Genomic DNA, 11,710 nt, shown 5'->3' with positions numbered 1-11,710 from the left:
GATCCAAGAAAATGAAACTGTGTTAATTACGAGACGCGGAGAAGGAGGAAAAAAAAAAAAAAAAAAAACCATCTGGAATGGAGCGTTAACCCCTCGCGCGCCAATCCGGGCGTTATGAAATATTAATGAGGGGATTAAAGCGCGCTCCCGGCCTCGGGTGGTCAAGGGCCTCACTCATATATTCTCAGTTTTGTGTTTAGAGGAGCTTCCCCTTGCAGGATCCCAGTTTCAGTCAATGCACAACGAATGTAAAAGGCTACAGTAACCGAAACGCAGATTAATTATTTGTCATAAGATCATATAAATGAGGCAGTACCCAGCAATGTCTGTCAAACAGTAGCATGACTTTCAAAAGATCTGTTTGTTTTACCTTCATCAGGGAGAAGGGTGGGACTGCGACGTCAGGGCATCAGGTCGAATCCCCATCACGTGTGAGCGAAAGGATCTCATTGATTGGGCTAAATCGGCGCTGCGGGTCAAGACTCGTTTACTTACCGAAACTTAAACAATTGTAATCATGCGGTATTTTAAAATTGAAATTGTCGTGAATTAAGGCATTATTATGTTACGTATATTCACATGAGACAACGATGGAGAAAAAACAATGAGCAAAAAGTGATGAACTTTTGTGATGAATAACTTTTTGTAGCCAATTAGCCACAACCGTTTCACTCGGAGGTTTTATCGTTTATTTTGGACCTATAATATGTAAGCCTACTTGAAATTTGGGGGGAAACTTTGTTGTCGCTAGTTTATTAGACCCCTCTAGACCCCTCGCATCCAGGCCACTTCCTCTTCGAACCCTTGCCATCTGGCCTGCGCTACAGAGCACTGAGCACCAGGACAGCCAGGCATAAGAAAAGTTTCTTTCCTCAGGCCATCTACCTCATGAACACCTAAATCTCTCCCCTAGAGAGTAAACCAGTGCAGTACATAATTCTATTTATATTTATAACGATTTATCACATATCTCTTACTCACACTCCCTTGCATTTGTATCTAGTGACTATTTTTGTATATTGGGTACTTTATATTTTTAAAAATTTTTTATCCCTTGCTCACATACTCTATCTTCTCACCTGTCTTGTCACTGTCATTCTGTCTGTGCTGTGGAAGTTTCTGTCACCAAGACAAATTCCTTGTATGTGCGAACATACTTGGCAATAAAGCTCATGCTGATTCTGATTCTGATTCTGATTTATTATATAAAAGTCGTAAATCGATATGAAATGAATGAAAAGATTAAGGAACTCTCAGTGTCCCGTAACATTTGGATGAAGCCGCACGCGGCGACGCAGCAGAAACGCGGAGTGACGCAGATCCATCATTTATCATTACAATGTCACTAATGGTGCGCGACGGGTCGGCGATGAGCGCTGGAATAAAACTGCTGAATGCTGCCACCTGGCGGCCGGTTAATGCACTTCATTGAAACGCAGTACATGAACACCCGTGTGGTTTATTACAGCAAGAAAAATCATCAGAGACATGTTTCAATAAAAAAACAAGTATCATTTATTATTTTACCACTAGATGCAGGACCTTCGTACGTATACGTTGTATGTTCAAGTACTTTTTAATCATTACGTTTCCTTGATAATAAAGCAAAAGTGAAATATTTTAGCGCTTACATTGTTGTTTTGGTGTTACACACATCCCTGTTACAAAATTTTAGTCTGTTAGAATTTAATTTAAAGAAATTCACAGCACTTGGACACCTGTATAATCTGTAAATCTGTAAAATGTGTAAGCAGCAAGATGGAATTTTGGTAATGAAAAAAACCTCCCATTTTGAAATGCATCCCTGTTTGCTCAATAGCCAAAGGTACAGTTCATGCAATCCCAGTTCTTGATGCACAAAACCAATACTGAGGGCAGATCAATAATCAGGTGAGAAAATGCCAGAACTGACGTTTTGACGGACGCCAGAGAGGCCGTTATGTTTCGGTCCCTGCAATCATAGGGCGTGGACAATGTAGGTGATCAGTTTGTCCTCATCCTGCCACGAGTCTGTTTGGGGTGCACACTTGTCTTGCAATAAGGTATCATGTAGAACTAGAAATTCACACAAACACATGTATGAACATAGAAGAGAGCCTGTGCGTGCGCATGTGTATATGTGTGTGTGTGTTGTTGTCTGGTATTAGCACAGGTGTTTATGAAGGTTCACTATGAATCTGTTTGTGATATGTGTCCTTCTGTGGGACCATGTGGCATTATAAACCAGGGTAGACTGATCACCTGTGTGTGTGTGTGTGTGTGCGTGTGTGTCGGTGCACTCTCATGCGAAGGACGTGTTGATCTCAGCTGCTCAGCTGTTGAGCGGTTTTTGCACCTCCTCAGACATCACCGTGCCCAGCTCCTCCTGGGATTCCATCTCTCCTGGAACCTGGCAGAGCAGAAACACACACTCTGCGTCTCAGCACAAAAGGGGGGATCCCTAATTCACACAGTACATATCCATAGGGCCCTGTAATTACATTTAACATGCGTGTATATGTGGTCACTTCCTTTTTTTTTTACCAGTTTACATCATATTGTCACAATGACAGGATCAAACTAAAAATATTATTTTACAATAATTTCTGAATTTGGCACTGTGTGTGTGTATGGCTTTTGTGGTCCGATTCTTTAAAAAAAGGGGGGTGGGGGGAAATCAAAATGTCAATTTTTAGTTCAGACAATGGCAGATGTTCCCACAATACTGCCACCCCGTGGATAAAATATGTATTACAGCATATCATGAACTTTGACCTTCATCCTTCCAGGCTCCTGTGTCTGTAAATGTCTGGCCCTCTCAGTCAAACCAATAAAAATGTATCTCTTCCTCGAAAATTATTTCCATGTTCATGAGACATGGAACAGACATTTGGAAGTCAGTATGAATTTCGACTCAACGGAGCAGCGTTCCAAACTGCCGGAGCAGCTCAGTTTCTTCAGCAATATAAGGTTATTGTGCATCTCATAAGGTTTCTAAAGATACTTCTTGTTCTCGCTCAATTGTCTCATGCCGGGATGAAATGGAAGAGCGATTAAAGCAGTGAGTACCTCCCAGTATATCGCGTCCTCGAAGCAGATGGTATCAGGAGGACCACTGTAGATGGGAAGCTTCAGGATGAACCCTGAGGAAGGTCAACAGGGCTGATTAATCCGCACAGAACTGTACTTTCACTGGGACTTTCTTCTGTTGCGTTGTCTCTGTGGTAACAGATACCCGTGCGGCATCATTTCTGAGAAATGCCCCGAAACATGTCGGTACCACGGAGAGAGACTACACTGCCGCACACGCTGAGAGGTGCGATCAAGTTTAGCGGAGGAGAAGCGCAGCCTACGAAACCAGAGCACAGCTCACATCTCTTGGGTTTGAGGGGACTCACCCACTATGACACCTCCGACGAGGGCCATGCCCAGCGTCACCGCCAGGGAGATGGCCTGCCGCACACCTTGCTCAGATGCAGAGAAGTTGCCGGCGTAGATTTCTGGGAAGACGTCCTCCATGCTGGAAGAGAGACGTGAGGTGAGGGAGACGTGTTGCACGCACACAGACACATACACACGCCTGGGCGAAAGTCGACGGAGCGCGAGCACTGACCCGTCTCCGTAGACTTCGCGAGTAGCGAGGGAGGCAGTGACGGCCCCCACGACGGCCCCCAGGATCCCTGGCATGCCGTGCAGGTTGTGGACTCCACAGGTGTCCTGGATCTTCAGCTTTTTCTCCATTACTGGCTGTAGGGGGAGGGCAAGGACTGCGTGAGTGAGATTCTCTGTACGCATAAAAATATATGTGCATTTATGTATGTGTATTCGAGTGTGTATGTGTGTGTGTCCCAGAGAAAAGGCAAAAGGTAGTCCTCAGGCTTCCTCACAGAGAGGAACTTGTAGCCCAGAGTGGAGATGGTTCCAGCCAGGAATCCCACCGCCATGGAGCCAAAGGGGGTGAGCATCATCTCGCCCGCAGTGCCCACGGCGACACCCCCAGCGAGCGCCGCGTTCTGGATGTGCACCTGCGGCAAGGAGGACGGACCGTCAGGAGAGCTCGAGGGCACGTGTCGGGAAAGGGAGGGTTTGAACTTGAGTCGGACGAGAAAATGAAGGTAAAAACGGCCGCGAGAAGAACTCCGCTACACAGATTTGACCCCTTTTAGGAAAACTGGTCCTCCACAATTCGCCGGTGCAGGAAGAGTCTCATCAGACCTTGCCTATTGCTCTTGCCTCTAATATTATTATTATTATTATTATTATTACTGTTATTATTACTCCAGCCTTATACAGGGTAGCAGTCCACCGGAGGTAATAACCCCAGACCCATGAAAGGAGCTCATAGGAGGGGTTTTCCAACCAAAGGGGCTCTAATTATTTCTCGCATTCTGATTCTGATCTTTCTCGTTCTCTTTCCAGCGACTCGGCCAGTTCAGGTTTTATCTGTAAAGTGTAAACTGAATGAACCTCATCAGTATGTGAACCGTGACTCTGACTTCGCCTCCAGTCCAAGTTCAATGAGGCCAGACAGGAGTTCTCATTCCTGCACATATTGGCAGTCGTTGCTTCACTGCCATCTGCTGCTAGATAAAGACGGCAGAATTTGGCCCTGGGGGATTAGAAGAGGTTTGTGTCGCTGTGGCAATCAGCTCTCTCTGGATGACCCTTTGAGTGGAGAGTCTGCCCAGCGTGGGAGAGATCATGGGACCCTCCTCCAACCCATCGTCAAGGAATGTTCTCCTCACCATGTCCAGCTTTCCTCCGGGTCCAACCAGAGAAGACATGGCAAAGGTGGCCAGCGTGCAGGCGGCCAGGGAGTAGTAGGTGTTCATGACCGTGCGGTGCTGGTCGTCTCCGTGAGCCGTGATGGCCGAGTTGAAGCTGGGCCAGAACATCCACAGGTAGATGGTACCTGAAAGACAGAGAGATCAACCTGTGACCCAGTGTAAGTAGTGTATCTAGCAGTGTAAGTGGTAAGCAGTGTAAGCAGAGGTGTGTGGACTGATAACACTACATAGAGTTCATTGGAAGTCACTTTGGAAAAAAGCATCTGCTAAATAAATAAATGTCAATGTAATGTAAATTGAGGTGAAAGGCTGTAAATTTATGAATAAGTCTGATCTCGTACAAGTGGAATGAGACATTTTACCGCATAAATGCAAAAGTGACATTAAGGAGAACGTGGAATGAGGACAAGTCCACAGTGGGTCCATGGGTCTGCCAGAGGATAAGGTAAAGACAGCGCCAAAGAGGAACCTCACCGATCATGGCGAAGAGGTCAGAATGGTACACAGAGCAGTTCTTGTGCTTGCTTTTGTCCAGCTGGGGGCGGTAGAGGACACGAGCCACCACCAGGCCAAAGTAGGCCCCAAAGGTGTGGATGGTCATGGAGCCCCCAGCATCCTTTGCCTGTTAAGTTGGAGAAGAGAAAGTGAGACACGCGGGCCCACCGGCTGAAAGGCGGGATGCTGGGAAGCGAAGGATGTCACGCGCTCACCTGCAGAATGGAGAGAAGGATGTACTCGTTGGTAGCGAACAGGGTCACTTCGAACACGGCCATCAGCAGGAGCTGCACGGGACTCGTCTTGCCCAGCAGTGCGCCGAAGGAGATGAGAACGGATCCCGTGCAGAAGTCGGCGTTGATCATGCTGCAGGAGGGAGGGACCGGGATCGGTCATTTCAGATCACGCTCGCATCTCACCTCTCACATTTCCACACACGTGCTGGACCACGCAGGTTGTTGGCGCTTAGCACCGATTTATCTCCCCCAAACGCGGGTGGACTAATGTGGGTCAGAAGAACCAGCATCCCGACTGGCGCTGGGATGACAAGGACAGGCATGAATTTCAAGGTTTTGTGGAACATCTCACTTCGTTTCCTCTGCTCTGCGCCCGCCGTGGTTCCATCTGTCATGCAGGTGTGTTTGTGTGCATTTCTGTGTGTGTGTGTTTGTTTACCGCTGTCTGTGTTGTGTGTGTGTGTGTGTGTTGCACAGCCTCAGTGGGGCATGACCGTGTGTGTTTTCCAGTGCTCGGTGCTGACCTCTCCACACCGATGTGGATCTTGCCCCCGTGCATGCCGTGGAAGAAGCCCTGCATGAGGGTGGCCCACTGCAGAGCGAAGGCGGCGATCAGGAAGTTGAAGGCCACGCTGCTGAAGCCGTAGCGCTGCAGAAAGGTCATCAGGAAGCCGAAGCCCACGAAGATCATCACGTGCACATCCTGGAAGCCTGTGGAGATCGCGGGGGCGTGAGTCGGACCGGGCTGAGCCGTCCCTCATCGGCACAAACGGTTCTGCGGACCTCAGGTGGCGTGACGGCGCGAGCGTTCCGGAACAGGAGCATCTCTAAACCAGCCTCCCTGCGCACGATTTGCCACTGCTGCCTTCATCCAGGGGCAACGGTGGCATCATTTACCGAGGTGATCTAAAACAAAGAGGTGGTGACACGTCCTTTACGTGATTTTACTGATTACTCGGACGAAGGGGAGGCGTTAGTATGAAATACGGACATGACGAGAAGTTCCGCGGTAAATCATCACAACGGCAGAGCTCTGAGCGCGGGTCTTTGTACCCCGTTACCATAACGACAGGCACCCAACAGAAGGAGCAGTAGGAAATGGTGACATTCCCAGGAACTAAAGTGTCGCATCTGATGAAATCGGTGAAAGAACCCGAGACGGATCCTCTCGGAACCTGAATTCGAGAAAGGTTCGTGCAGATCCAGAGATGGAGATAACATCCCTCCCGGACACAGCATATTGTGGTTTTGGAAAAGCTTTGGAAAAGCTTCTTGGGAACTGCTGTTCAAGGATCAGCGCTTCCACTGAACACGCGAGGAGCGGCTACAGAGCATTCGGATCTCTGTCGATTTTGCTGCACCCTTATTATGCGTCTTCGCTGGTGTGTTGCTGGCACTCACTCGACAGCCCCGGTGTTTACAGCGTAAACCACAAGTAGCTGAGGCAGTCAGCACCGCAATTCACAATGGGGGCTCAAATGCCTTCAAAATTATTGTGCAAAACAATTAAGGTGTGGATAATTTAAAAAAAAAAAACAAACAACATCATAGAGTCAAGGTGACCAGCGGTGTCAATACAAAGCGCTGCTCCTGTTGCTCAGCTCCTCCGACACGTTCAGCAGGTAGAGGTCAAATCAGGGCAGAACCTCTAGAATCGCCGTGTCGCCCAGAGGGACACCGATGAGAGAGATGGGAACTGGGTCTGCGGGAGTGCTCTTCGGCGGTGCTGAGTCAGGACCCCCCTCGTGTGGCCTGCGCTGCGGAAGGCGGGAGCCTCGCTGGTCATCTGATGCCGTGGAGGATCTGCGTTTCCTTTGTTCCCCACACAAGTGGTCTATTGAGGACCGAACCCTCCGTGTCCTTAGAGCCAGCAAGAGGAACTAACCTGTCTTACCTGTCGCCAACCTTTACTGTTAAAGACACGGCGCACCGACACGCATAGGGACGTATTTCCGTATGCGCGTAGGTGCGCCGTGTCTTTAACAGTATGTGTGTGAGTGTACATATATATACATGTATATGTATATAGTGTATACAGTGTATGTTGTACATTGCACACACACACACACACGGAATATATATGTACATTGTACATAAACAGATCTACACCGTATAAACGTGCATATACATGGTGCGCGCGCGCACACACGCGCAGCCTGATTTTCAGATTAATTTGCATGTTATTTTTTGAGTGGAATTGCAATAAAATAACTGCTGAACCATCAGTCAGTTTTTTTTTTTACCTTTCGTGTCAAGTGCAATGGGTCAGGATTTTTTTAATGTAAAGGCAAAGGGACAGAAGACAGATTTTACTATTTTTTTGTTGAACCCTGATTAATATCCCTTTGGACCTTCCCAGGAATCATTTCACAGGTGGCATCTTTCAGGGAAATGAATGACGTGTTATCTTTCAGCATGTCTACTTTACTCTCTTCACTCTTTCACACACACACACACACACACATAAACACAAAGAGTAAAAACTCCCTACAGACTGAATCTGAGACAGAACCGGTTAGAGGATTGTTGGCTCAGCCCAGCAGACGGCGAGGAGATTATTATCGATTCAGCAGTTCAACAGAAACCTGCAGCCAAAATTGCCCAATTTAGAAAATATAGCAAATCGCAGAGCAAAATTCATCTACCTCCCCAACTCAAATGCCCAGCGAAAACTGCGGTAAAGCCTTATTTCCCTCAAAGGTGTAGCGACCGCCCTAAAAGCAGGACAGAATCAGTGTTATGATGCTTATTATTGCAGTGATGCTTGAATTTAAATTTGTTGTTTTCTCTCTACGTGACAAACGTCTGAAAATATCTTTGATCTGCCCCCAAACAAATCCTTAATCCCTTGCTGTGTAAATCTCATTTGCCACAAAGCCCCCCTTCACTCCACTGACGTCACTGAAAACGATCTACAAAGAGATCGGTAAAATTTGCGTCTGAATCCTAATGGCATTAGATCACTGGTTCCGAAAAACCACCCCTGTACACAGGTTGCTGGTCCTAGTACTGACTGTACACTTGTGTAGTAAAACATCATTTTTTATTATTAAATGGAAGCACCGTGGGGAAAACGTGCCAATGACTGAAACAATACGGAAAACCTCCCTTTATCTGCGGCCCAAGTATCCTCCTCATATCAGCTCCCAGATATTTATCCCAAAAGCCCAAGGACCAAGTACCTGCGAGTTAGGCCACGCCCCCTTCCTGCCTCCAGCCCCACCCAGCAACACACCCCCTTTTATGCTCCACCTCAACCCTGATCTGTTAAGGTGGAATCAGAGAGAGTCCAGCTGGGATGGTTGTTCCTGTTCTCCAACAGCTCAGTCTCAGTCTTCGGCTCCAGACCACCAGGAATAAGCAGAACTTGTACCTTCATGGGTGAAACCTCATAACACACACACACACACACACACACACACACACACACACATTGAGTGAAACCTCTTGTCCCGAGCAGGGTCGCGGCAAGCCGGAGCCCAACCCGACAACGTAGACCAATTCTCTGGTGTGTGTACCATCCACGCAGTCACTTTTCACTGGATAAGCTTTGTCATTCACTTGTACATTTCTGGCTCCCAGCTGTGGTCCTGGGGATCCCTGGGCATACTGGTTTCGCTCTAGCTGAGCACAGCACAGCTCTGGGATAAGAAGCTGTTTGACAGAAGAAGCAGTATACAGGAGCGTGCCCCAGGACAGGTGCTGAAGAGCTCTGGTCCAGCCCACCTCCCTCCCATGCAGCTCCCTGGCTACTCACTGGGATACCGGTAGTAGAAGTCGTTGTTGTAGTTGGAGTCATTGTGCTGGAGAAGATGTTTGTGCCACAGCTTGGCATCCGTCTCGTGGTCATACTCCACCAGCACTGCAAAGAGGATGATGAGGATCACCTCCAGGATGACACACGTCAGGGGCAGTGTCAGCCGCAGGTTCGTCTGGTAGCCGGCCATGGGACCTGGTGCTCAATCCCGGCTTGCGGGAGAAGATGGAGGAGGAGGAGCAGAAGAAGAAGGAGAAGGTAACAGCAGGATGTGTCGATGCTTCAGCCGAGGGGGCCAGAAAAATGTTTAGTCGTTCTCCAGTGGCTAACCCAAGTCAGCTCATCCCACCACACCCCAAACTGTGGCCCATTCAAACGGGACACCATGGCTCCTCCCCTTCATGCCTTAACTTCTTTAAGGAGGCCAATAACTCAGTTCCCGACAAGATTGGACTGTACCGGGCTGGTGGGGTCAGGTGTGCTGTACTCAAGGAAGATCGCTAATGAGACAAGAGCACCATGTTCACACATCCTACAAAGACAACCGTGCCTTAGATGGGCTTCTTATTAACAATCACTGATTAGCAAATGTCAATTTTTACTAGAAATATTTTGCTAGACATATTTTACCAGATATTTTGAAACCAAGGATACAACCGTATGCAGGTTTGTATAGAATGAAAATCAAACCCATGTAGGAGATATAAAATAATTGCTATAGTACGATTGATATCTTTTGATGTTTGGCTATTTTAGGGCTGCTATGACTACAGTGTAAAAATAAAGAGCTCTACACCCTTCTCAGCATCCAGCATTCCTCAGTGTATTTAAAAAGCTCCCACGCATCCTACCTGGGCAAAAGGTGCAACACTGGACAGTTGACATAAAATATAGACCCTCACCGGAAAATTGTGACCTCTGTAGTGTGTGTTTAAATGTGAATGGGAGTAAGCTCAGGTTGACCTATCTACACCAATGCAAACACTAACCCTGGATCTGGACATGTTGGTGTAAATACTGCACTGGTTTACACCGGTAAGAGGTAAGAGCCAAAGCAGAGGGTTAGTGAAATCTAGATGGAAGCAGAGCTTCTGCATGTTTTCAGAAAACACTGAACTTGACTGATGCAGCTCGATGTCCGACCACTCCTGTTAATGACAAAAGGTGAGAGACGTCCATAGGGGGACATCAGTAGGGTCCATGGGGTAGAGACACCTGGGGACACTGAACAGGGTTGGATGCTTTATTGCTAGTCTTTGACCGTGGTCACACAAATCACGGGTTACTGGAACGCAACACTTGGTTCAGCTCATCTCTGTCTGATAGTGGAATGAAACGAGGGTTAAACTGAGACCCCATTTTTGTCAAGGTCTACAGGCTGAGGGTGATGTATCACACAGAGAAATATTTATCTGATACCACCATCAGCCCTGCAGGTATCTTTAAGCATCAATGAGACGAGATCCTCAGCCATCACTCCCACTGGAACGAACACAGGAGCAATTCCACTCGCTGGTTCTCCTTGATTCACACGGTGTGAATGACATGACAGGAAATCAAACCCACACCCCAACTGTAGGGTAGGCAGCAATCCACTGATATGGTGCTGAAGAGTCCTACTGGAGGTCAAAGTGTACTTTTCGATGTAACTTTTAAAAAAAATTGAGTGTAACTTTTAATTAGACGGATCATTTTTTACACAACCTATTCCAGTCAAATAACTTACAATAGTACTATTAGAAAAAACAATTCTGAAAATTTGAATCCTTTGTACAGCTATGAGCTGTAACAATTTTGGTTGCATCTTTTTATGTCATAAATGGTTAAAAAAAAAAAAAAACCTTTTCATTTTGAAGCAAAACAAACAATTGTTTCAGAAGAAGGTTCCAAACTATATTATTGCTTTGCTTTTCACAGCCAATGAACTTCAATATTGCCCGGTATTGATGAAATTCTTACATTTAAATTATGTAAATCACAATATTAGAACCGATAATAAATTACAAACATTAGTGAGATTTCCACATCGGACTATATGTGGAATTGATTTGGAATAAGTAATATGTTACCCTAACCCTTCTTTCACCAAAATTTGAATGCAATTTTGCAGTCTCATCAAGGTCAGCAAAGGTCATAGGTAAGTGCATTATATCACTGGTACGCGTTTTGATTTTATTTTTAGACACAATCACTCCTTTTCAGTTTCTAATATGGATTTTTATAATAAGATGAAGATAATCAGTTTGTGTTTTTCAAATAAAATGTTTTTGATAAATGTATCCAGATTGTACAAATATGCAGTATTACATAATCACCCTCAAGACATTTGCCTTGGGAATAATCTTTATCAGCTTGTATCTGGAGAGGATAAAGCATCTCTTAAATGTGTTTCATGCTCTATAATGGGATACAAAAAAAGTGCAGGGAAAAAAAAAACGTTCAGTAGATTGCTCAGG

At 46.4% G+C, this 11,710-nt stretch overlaps 1 protein-coding gene across 1 annotated transcript; it reads right to left on the bottom strand.

Annotated features, from left to right (window-relative positions):
* Nucleotides 1-1,541: 1,541 nt before the first annotated feature.
* On the bottom strand, nt 1,542-9,588 carry LOC108930381 (ammonium transporter Rh type B-like). The gene is made up of 10 exons (XM_018745590.2): nt 9,255-9,588; nt 6,022-6,208; nt 5,477-5,627; nt 5,241-5,388; nt 4,725-4,891; nt 3,867-4,004; nt 3,593-3,726; nt 3,378-3,499; nt 3,049-3,122; nt 1,542-2,389 (listed from the first exon to the last, which is right to left on the bottom strand). The coding sequence occupies exons 1-10, from the start codon at nt 9,442-9,444 to the stop codon at nt 2,312-2,314; spliced, it is 1,389 nt and encodes a 462-aa protein (XP_018601106.1). The 5' UTR covers nt 9,445-9,588; the 3' UTR covers nt 1,542-2,311.
* Between the last annotated feature and the right edge of the window lie 2,122 nt (nt 9,589-11,710).

Source organism: Scleropages formosus, chromosome 23 (assembly GCF_900964775.1).
Source record: "Scleropages formosus chromosome 23, fSclFor1.1, whole genome shotgun sequence".
In the NCBI taxonomy this organism is placed as follows: domain Eukaryota; kingdom Metazoa; phylum Chordata; class Actinopteri; order Osteoglossiformes; family Osteoglossidae; genus Scleropages; species Scleropages formosus.
This window is presented reverse-complemented; position numbering and strand designations above follow the sequence as displayed.